Source organism: Podarcis gaigeae (assembly GCF_964106915.1).
Source record: "Podarcis gaigeae genome assembly, chromosome: 5".
NCBI classification, from domain to species: Eukaryota; Metazoa; Chordata; class Lepidosauria; order Squamata; family Lacertidae; genus Podarcis; species Podarcis gaigeae.
Genome location: NC_139681.1, coordinates 96778694 through 96788865, shown reverse-complemented (window position 1 = coordinate 96788865; position 10172 = coordinate 96778694). Strand labels below are relative to the sequence as shown.

The following is a 10172-nucleotide window of genomic DNA, read 5'->3' as shown; positions in this document are numbered from 1 at the left end:
CTCTGCACTGACTACCAACAGCAACCCAGGGAGTCTTTTCCCATCCTTACTTGGAGATGCAGCCAGGGACTGAATCTGGGGGCTTCTGGATGCAAGGCAGTTGCTCTGCCACCCAGCTTCAACCTCTCTGGTATATGAAGGAGCAGTTATCCTTCCTTCGCAAGCCTCCCCGCTTGTCTAAGCAGAGAAAACCCTCCCTCCATTCACACCCTGCACCATGCCAGTCTCCGGCCTGCAAATAGTTTTTTATATCCTTGTGTTTGGACTCAGCTGGTCAAGCAGGGGATGAGCCAGAGAGGATTAAAATCTCGCCTGGACCTCCGAGTGGTAGGAATGTTTGCTTTTTAATTCAGAAATGTTTTATTTTAATTACATTATGTAATAATATTGGTCTATTTTACAAGTTTAAGGAGCGAAGGGGTGCGGGAGGGACGTGATGATGTTTGGGCCCCCTATGTAGAAATAAAGAGATGGAATGAAATGAGAGAGAGAAAAAGACAGAGACAGAGAGATAGGAAGGGAGAAGGAGCGAGAGAGTTAACTCAAAACAGAACTGACAAACAGAACAATGGAGAACTGAAGCGTTTTTCCAGCCTGCCAAGGAGGGAAAGCTGGGGTACTAAGATACAGAGACATACAAAGGATTTTTAAAAAACCTAAACATAATTTACAGTCTTGATCCTTCATGCCCATTTGGGTCTCTAATAAAACAGAGTCCTCAATCCCTCTTCTACCCCCCACCCCATTCTGAGCAGATGGTGACACGCCGTGTTGCGGCTCGGCCTCATCCAGCCAGAAGAGCAGAGAGAACGGGCCAAGGCTGCAACTCGCGCCGAGCTGGTCCCCGGGCTCAGCGCCTACGGGAAGAGAGAGACAGAGAGAGAGAGATTCTTCCACGGGACACTTTTTTGGATGTGGGCTGGGGATTCGGCACCAGGAACCAGGTGAGAGGGGGAAGAACTAAACCAGGCCCATGCCCCGCCCTGCCGGGGCCTTCTTTCAAACGTAGAACAGTCTTACTCTTGACGTGCTGACGAGGAGGTCGTCGTCGTAAAACTTGGTTTCTATGATAACGTTCCCGCTGCAGAGAGAGAAAGGGAGGGGGGATCAGGGGAGAACAAGAAGCGGAGAATCAAAGGGCCGCTCTTAAAACTGCAAGCTAGAGGAATGGCTTATGAAACTGATGGACTATGCTGAAATGGTGAAATGAACTGCCAAATTAAGAGGACATAAGGACAAAGTGTTTAAGGAAGAATGGAGACCATTGATGGATTATCTATCAAATTGCCACCCCTATATGAAGTCGCGGGCAGGATTTGAAATACAAGCAGTGGATTATTGAAAGATCTAACAGTGGCGGGGTTTAGACAATAAAAATATACATGCTATAGGTAAAGGTAAAGGAACCCTGGACGGTTAAGTCCAGTCAAAGGCGACTATGGGTTGCGGCGCTCATCTCATTTTTCCGGCCGAGGGAGACTGCGTTTTTTCCACAGACAGCTCTCCGGGTCATGTGACCAGCAGGAATAAACCGCTTCTGACACTGTGATGGAAGCCAGAGCACACAGAAACGCCGTTTACCTTCCCATCGCAGCGGTACCTATTTATCTACTTGCACTGGCATGCTTTCAAACTGCTAAGTTGGCAGAAGCTGGGACAGAGCCACAGGAGCTCACCCCATTGCAGGGATTCGAACCGCCGAACTTCTGATCGGCAAGCCCAAGAGGCTCAGTGGCTTAGACCACAGCACCACCCGCGTCCCATCTATGTGCTATAAAACAGCTAGGAGCAGAAAACAAACATCAGGAAAGGAGGGGTGGGAAGTCAAGAAGAGATTTTGTATGTTGAAAAGAAAAAATGGTACGTGATGATAAATGCTTTGAAATATTTTTGGAGACTTGGTGTAAAAGAGACCTACATGATGGGAGGCAGAGATGCACTGGGGCTAAGCAACACCTGCTCCTGAGGTGCCTTCAGGCGAGGGAGCTCCCAGGAGAGCTAATTGGGGTAGGTGGAAGCCTTCTGAAGGCCTTCTAAAGCAGGTGCACACATCCCACTGCAGAACATAGGAAGTGTCAAAGACACCTTAGACCAGGCCAGGCTCTCTGAATAAGAAGCAGTTTTGCAGGCCTCAAGGCTGGGGAAAACTCTATGATTGGAAGTACGAGAGCAATGCCTGAACTCTCAGACGCCGCGTGAGCGAAATTTCTATGTGTGGTATGCTGGTTTGACATCATCTGATAGGAAATGCCTACAGAGGGTGGTGAATACAGCACAAGATATTATGGGCTGTCCCGTGAATCCGCTGGATGAAATAGTGGAAGAACGTTGCCTCAGGAGAGTGAGGAAAATTCTCAGGGATGATTATTCACACCCTGGCTGGCACTTTCTTGATCTCCTGCCCTCGGGCAGAAGATATAGAAGCATGATTAGTTGCACCAACAGGGTAAAGAACAGCTTCTATCCATGGGCTGTTAGGCTGCTGAATGAAAAGGTAACAACAAGGCAACTGACTTTCGGGTTTGGTGGGTGTGCGGCAGCAAACGAGGGGAATTAAGACTAAGAGAGCTGAGTGGCGGGTGCTCGTGTAATCTCACTGTATACAAGTTGTACAAGGGACAATAAAGTATTTAAATTCAATTTCAATTTCTAGTGGGTGGTTCATGGTGCACAGATCCCTCCCTAGCTCTGCAGAAGCCAATTCGTCTGCCGCACAGGGCACTGAGCTCAATGGTCTGGAGCATAATTCTGACCCCTTGGGCCGCAGAATAGCTTTACACTGGCACCACTGAATTTGACATGCTTTGTCAGTCCAGCCCGCTCCACACTCCAGACAGCCCTTGGATCTCTCTTGCTGCAGTGTGTGTTATATTCACATAGAATTCACTTTCTAGTCCCCCTCCCTAAGTCCTCAGAACTTACTACAAGAAAGAAGATTCCACCTAAACATTAGGAAGAACTTCCTGACAGTAAGAGCTGTTCAACAGTGGAATTTGCTGCCAAGGAGTGTGGTGGAGTCTCCTTCTTTGGAGGTCTTTAAGCAGAGGCTTGACAACCATATGTCAGGAGTGCTCTGATGGTGTTTCCTGCTTGCCAGGGGGTTGGACTCAATGGCCCTTGTGGTCTCTTCCAACTCTATGATTCTATGATTCTATATGCAAGGCTTTTTTCCAGCCAGAACTCACCGGAACTCAAGTCAGCACCTCTCAGGTGAACACTACTGCCATTCTAAGACAGGGAGGGAGGGAGGTGTTCACGGTGAGTTCCAGCACCTCTTTTTCAAGAAAAGTGGCACTAGATGTATGGGACAACTCACGTTAGAACATTAGCGGTCATCATCTGTGACTCAGGAGCGGCCTCTATCAAGGACTGCCAAGTGTTTGTTGAGTTGGGAATCACAAAGCCAAACTCAAAGAACCATTCTGTAAAAGGAAGAAGGGGACAGTTATTGCAAATGCTCTAATTCCATCTCTCTCTCTCTCTCTCCCCCCCCTCCCCTCACCCTGGTTATCACCCACCTAAGCAACAGACTGGGAAGCAAATCTGGACTTCTACCCTACAGGTCATAAGCTTTATCTGTTGCAGAGAACCATTTCACCCAATCTAAGATCTGCTTTTCCTTCCACATTGTTAGACATCACCTACAGCTACTCACAGAACAGAACATTACCTTCTAGACACTGTCCTTTGAAATACACTTTCTGTTCCAGTCGGAATTTCTCCATCTGCTCAGTCGAGGAAAAGTTTAGCTCCCGAGATACAGCCTTGCATTTCAGAATTTTCTTAGGAACTCGAGCTGGCAGAGAGAAAGGGGGAAATTAGATTATCATTCTGAGTAGTAGGACAAACCCTGCTGTTGCCAAAGGCACTGAGGTCCAAAAAGAGGAGAAAAATACACGTCCGACTTTTGTGAAGCAAACACGTGCAACAGGTTGTAACTAGAGCAGTCTGATGCAAAAAAGGCCTGGGCTCTAACACCTTTAATAGTTGTGTAGGAAACGAGAGTTTTTATTTTGTTTTTGTTTTTTTTAAAGCAATTAAAGGTACAGGAGCCCTGGGCCTCTTTTGCACCTACCCACCCCAGCTGTAACCTCAAGCACTTTCAGACAGACCACTCATCTGATCTCCTGCATCAGGAAAGTGACCAAGAAAGGAATGACTAAATGCCATAAATGACTGACGTGTCATAAATGACTAAATGCAGTATGTTGGTCAAGCAGGCTGGGTTACATTACACACACAAGACAATCAAGGCTACGGCTGGGGGTCATCTGGTTTTCAAAACTGTGATATATCAGCAGCTAAATACCACAATATGCTGATATGTTACAATGTCTGGAATGTACCTTGGCTGCTTAGGGGAGGAAGAAGCAGCCAAGATACATCCCCCAGCCCTACTGAGCAACCCCCAATACCTCTCCGGCTTACACGAGGCTTCCTTAAACTGCTCAGCTGGGGGGGGGCAGGAAGGTCCCCAGCCACCATGATGTATTGCCAGCTCAAAATGTCTGATACTGGTATTGCGATCTGAACACCATATATGCTGGTTTCACACAATTTACTAACATGCAGCCCAGCTCTAAACAGGGCAGGCGCTAAACAGGGGTCTAAATGATAAAGGGACCCTTGACCATTAGGTCCAGTCATGGCCGACTCTGGGGTTGCGGCGCTCATCTCGCTTTATTGGCTGAGGGAGCTGGCGCACAGCTTCCAGGTCATGTGGCCAGCATGACTAAGCCACTTGTGGCGAACCAGAGCAGCGCACGGAAACGCCGTTTACCTTCCTGCCGGAGCGGTACCTATTTATCTACTTGCACTTTGACGTGCTTTCGAACTGCTAGGTTGGCAGGAGCAGGGACCGAGCAACGGGAGCTCACCCCGTCGCGGGGATTCGAACCGCCGACCTTCTGATCGGCAAGCCCTAGGCTCTGTGGTTTAACCCACAGCGCCACCCGTGTCTAGTAAAATCCAAATTGGACCCTATAAGCCTGAAGGCTGCTCATGCCTGTTCCAGGGGCCCTATCCTGGTTCATGTGGGGAAACAGGAGCCCCCAAAGGTCAGCTCAGTGACCCTCTGGAAACTGCCCACTCTCTAGACCCCTCCTGCGAATGTTCTGCAAAGGCGGCAGCATCATATCAGAGAAATGGGTGCAGAAGGCATTCCCTGAGGACAGAGATGGTTGGAACCATTGTTCCAAGGGTCACTTCAGGGCAAAAGGGCTTCCCTCCACAAAAAGTGCTTTCCATGAAGTAAGCTGCTTATAGGTCTCTGTGTCTAACCACTGAACCTGCATCTTTTTCAGGGTACAGGGGTCTGGGCCCCCAAACCAGGCTTTCCATACTCAGCACATGCTGAAAGAACAGGCCCAAGCCTTGCGAACCAGCACACAAAGTGCTTAAAGCTTCGTGACTCAGAGATCCGTGAGACGCCACCAATCAGACTCGGGCCATTGAAGGTCAGGAGGGTTTCAATGATGTGTTCTTGATGAGCGCTGCATCAACTGGGGTTTTGACAATGTAAAGAGGGAAAGGAATGTGACTACCAAGTTCCAAAAGGGAGAGCAGTCCCGTGATTCCAAAGACAAGAAGCCAGCATGGGCAAAAAAGGTATTACTGAGTTATCTTTGTGGCTGAATCCATTCCCTGGGGCGGGGGGGGGGGGGGAGTCGTTAATGACTTCTTTTAGCCTTTCAACTGAGGCATGATTCAGGAGGTATCAGATCCGCTTTTAAGTTATTAAGGTTAGGAACAGTGATTTCCCGCAAAAAGCACGGCATAAAAAGGCCAAGGGATCTGCTAAAGTGGATCGGGGGGGTGGGGGAGCAAAGCGAAAAGGCAGATTAATGGCTTGCCAGTGCACTGGCCCCCATCTGGCCTCACATTTTTAGACATGTCCACAAATATCCTTAGCAAAGCACAAAATGCTAGTGCAGTAGGAAGGGACAAAAAGGCATCGGAGAACAGAAGGGGTGAGCTTTCTCAAGCAGTGGAGGGTCTACCCTTTTCCTCCCTTTTTAACCGGCTAGAATTTCCTTAGCCAACACTGGCTAAGCTCACAAAGCAAGAGTGAACACTTAGGATCGCTTCACACTTAAAGCCACGGTTGGTGTGTGTTCCTAGATATACACCCTTGCTCAATAACTGCGTCATCCTGGAAATATCTTACTGAATGACAGCGTACCTCACCTTTTCGGAGTCGAAAATTTAGATGTCAAGCCAATCTAAATTGTATCTGTGTATAAGACAACCCACGATTTTGAACATAATTTTTAAATAAAAAACCCTAGTGGAAAAGTATGGTATATGGAAGTTTATTTAATATTTTTATTAAATCTACTACTTCCTTACATTTTAAGGCCCTCCACCGCATATATATATATCATGATATATTGAGATATTGTGATATTTAGCTGGTGATATATCATTATATTGAAAACCAGATATCGCTCAGCGCAAGACAGCACCCCATCAAACAGTGCTGAACCTGCTCAGTATTTCAGGATCCTTCATGCACAAACCACGGGAAGTCCATTCACACACCAAGGCTCAACAGTACCTTCGTGCTCTACTCCAGGGACGGAGAGGTCTTCTGTTCCTTGCCAGAGAATTTTCCCTGTTTCTGCATCACGGAGATTCATCCAATTTCTGTTTGCAAGGCAATTAAGGAAAACAGCAGCAGCATTGCGGAACGATACCAAGCACGGCCTTATTCTAGGGACAAAGGCCTCCTGTGGCACCAAGAATCAAATGGACCAAAACTGAAAATGAACAACATTCAGCTCCCATGAACAAAGGAAACTTCCTTATGTCAGGCTCCCATATCCATCTAATCCAGTATTTTCTTTTTTGGCACGGGGTTCAGGGAAAAAAACAGCCCAACACTGGCTGCCTGGTCCTTATTTTCAAACTGGGGATGCCAGAAGTGAACATGGGACCTTCTGCATGCAAACCACGTGCTCTAACTCTGAGAACAGTCCTTCTCCACACAAAAAATCATGGGTGCTTTGACTTTTGGATAGTGCTCTCCCACAGCAGCTGAGGGAAACCGAGCCGCATTCCTGTTGCTCCAATTACAAGCCGCTTTTTGAATTGTTATTTTTTAAAGTATTTCTATGAAGCCAGCTTATACGAAGTTCAACTAAGTTCATCTAGACCAGTGGTTCTCAACCTGTGGGTCCCCAGATGTTGTTGGACTACAACTCCCATCATGCCTAGCTAGCAAGGGCAGAGCTCAGGGATGATGGGAGTTGTAGTCCAACAACATCTGGGGCCCAGAGGTTGAGAACTGCTGATCTGGACCAATACAATTCAACTCTGACTGCAGCCACTCTCCGAAACCTGCAATCTTTTTAGCTGGAGATGTCAGGAGAGCGGACCTGGGATCTTCCGCGTACGAAGCACGAGCTCCAGGACTGAGCTTGCAAACTCCCAGTTCCAACTCTCAAAGGTTCTGCAGAAGGTTGCTGTTTAGGGAAGCACCAGTGTTTGGTGAAGAGGATTTACACCACAGAGCTTGTGATACAGGCTGCTCTCTCTTTGGCAGCAGAAACATCTTTCAATAGCTGCAGTTCTTTTTTAGAAAAAGGAGGAAAAGAAAACCACAGTCGAGAAGAGCATGAGCAAAATGGGCCTTGTGTACAGGAACAATACGCAGAGGGGGAAATCATTCAGAAGCAGGTGAGGAAGAATGACAAGCAGAGCAGGTGACGCCTAGCAGATCTGGTTAGCTGCCTAAGTAACAAGGAAGAAGGTCGGCAACTGAAACATGTCCTGTGGTGCAGAAATCAGACATCTTGAACCAGAGCCACATGTACGGTTATCTCCTAATGTGTTTAATTGGTTTAGCCAGTCTTCTACCTGAGCGAGAGAAAGGCTGTCTTTAAAAATAGATTCTTATCTCAAGAAGAGCAGCCGGGACCTGTTGGCAGAATCCAGAGAGCATTAAGTATCATTAAGTCACTGAGGCCACGCTAGTATGGATATTTGAAGGAAGACTGTCAGAGGAGTTTGGAGGAAGAGAAACATTTGCACCCGGATGTGGAGAAAGAAGACAAACCTGGGAAGTGGAGGAAGAAGCCACAAAGCAGATGTAACATTCAACCCAGAAAAGGTGTCTGGCTACAGACAAAGGTCAAGTAACCTCCAATTCCTCAAGCACAGACGGCGATGAGCAGCATAAGGCAGGGGATTTCTGCTGCCTCCCAAATCAGCCGTGTCTCACTGCAGTGCCCTTCCAGGGCTGACATTTAACTTGGTTTGTGCACACACTTATTATCGTAAAATCTCCCCCCACCTTTCAATCACAGGGACTCCCAAGGTAGCCAACAGCAGAAAGGCATAAAATCAATACGAAACACAGCTAAGTTTAAACAAAGAAAACAGTCAAAACCATTCGGTGGCAGCACTGGATTCCCACTGAAAGCTAAAGAAATAAACAGATTCTTTGATTGTTTCCTAAAAGTCATCAGGCAGGGGACCCAGTGAACTGGTCGTGGGGGAGGTCAGGTGCCAAGACCAGCGTAAGTCTCACCCCTCGAGGATACTCATCGTGTTTCAGAAGATGGAAGAACTCTGACCAGGATGCTGAATGTATTAATAGGTGACCTGACCAGCTGAAACACAGAAGTGGGCCTGTGAAATGCAATGAAAGAGAATGGCAAGCGGAGAACACCAACGCAGCCACCACACGAGATCACTGATGGCCTAAGTTTTGGCAACATCCTCACCGTCAAAAAGAAAAGAAAATGCCCAAGGAACCGTGGTGCAGTGGATGCGGCTTACCCAGCTGGCAATGTTTGCAGCCATGGATTCAAAGCCCATGTTCTCTCTGGCCGAAGGGGATCTGGAAGCTACACCAGAAAACTTGCCAAGGGGGGCACAGCTCAGGGACACAGCATGTTACGTGGTCCCTGCAGGAGGTCCCACATTCAATCCCGGGCATGTCTAGAGATCCCTGGAACCAGCATCAGGAAACACCCCTGCCTGAGCAGCTGGGAAGGTGCTGCTAACCAGAAGCAGGCAACAGGGAGGCTAGGGTAAGGTACCTTTCAAATGTTCAGATATTTTATTCTGTACATGTAGTAAATCGATTCAGAAGTACAAACCTTCTCTTGCTTTGTGACACACTCAGTTTGCATTTCTCTAAAGAACCTTTTTTCCTCTGGGATACGAAGCCTCCGTTCCCACGTCTTCATTTAATGCAGGACAGCTGAGGTTTTGTTGCAACCCACATTCAGCTCTGCATCCAGACAGGTCAAATTCTGGGATAAGAAGGGCTTAATTCTGCAATCCAAACTGAGCAGGTTTGCTTATTTATTTGCTGCAATTGGGCACTGCTTTGCATAACGTATTCTGACTCCCCACCCCCATTGGTTAGGAAAAAGGAGCTAAGCCAATCACTCAAAGCCCATCCCCAACAACTTGAAACTTTTCCTGCTCTTCTAAGACTCAAACTCACATTCTGCAGCACTCTGCAACTCTTTCCACTGTGTTAATTTAAGCCTGGAAGCAGCGTGGACAGGCCTTGTCTGACCACAAGTATGGCAAGTGGGGATGGACTGCTTAACCCTTTCCCAGCTCCAAACTGTCCTCCCCAAGGTGCTTTTTCAGATTAAGGGCCCTCCATCTCTCCTCCCTGCCTGGGAAGTAAAAACACAGGTCAGGGAGGAGGCATTGAGATGGAAAACCAGCCAATCAGCCTTTTACTATTTGGACATAGCTTACTTAGGATGCTTTGGGAAAAAAAAAAAAATGCAGAGGAGAGAATTGCAGAATCCTACATAATCTGTTAATTTAAGATCAAGATTTCAGCAGGCATGGCCCCCAAACATTTAACAATGGGATCATCCATGTGTCTACTTCAGTGTTTACCAAACTTGGGGCTTCAGCTGTTTTCAGACTACAATTCCCATCATCCCTGACCACTGGTTCTGCCAGCTAGGGATGATGGGAGTTGTAGTTCGAAAACAGCTGGAGTCCCAAGTTTGGGAAACACTGGTCTACTCAGGCTCTAAAGAGCACAACTGCATCTCCAATGTGCTGGCAGATGAACAGACTAGCTGGAAAAAGCAATGATCACTTGAGTCCTGAAAAGATTAGCAGCCACTCCCTTTTTGCATTTAAGTCTGAAGTGTCACATATCCCCCCCCCCCCCCACAGCCCAGGGAGTTGGA

At 47.5% G+C, this 10172-nt stretch overlaps 1 protein-coding gene across 1 annotated transcript in view; it reads right to left on the bottom strand.

The window, feature by feature from the left end:
- Window positions 1-325: 325 nt before the first annotated feature.
- Window positions 326-10172, bottom strand: part of PDE6D (phosphodiesterase 6D) — a 28755-nt gene continuing 18908 nt past the window's right edge. The window contains exons 2-5 of the mRNA XM_083739982.1: window positions 6557-6645; window positions 3671-3796; window positions 3317-3422; window positions 326-1081 (exon numbers count right to left, since the gene is read on the bottom strand). Of these exons, the coding sequence (XP_083596108.1) occupies window positions 1000-1081; window positions 3317-3422; window positions 3671-3796; window positions 6557-6645 (403 nt within the window). The 3' untranslated portion in view covers window positions 326-999. The remainder of the gene's footprint in view (window positions 1082-3316; window positions 3423-3670; window positions 3797-6556; window positions 6646-10172) is intronic.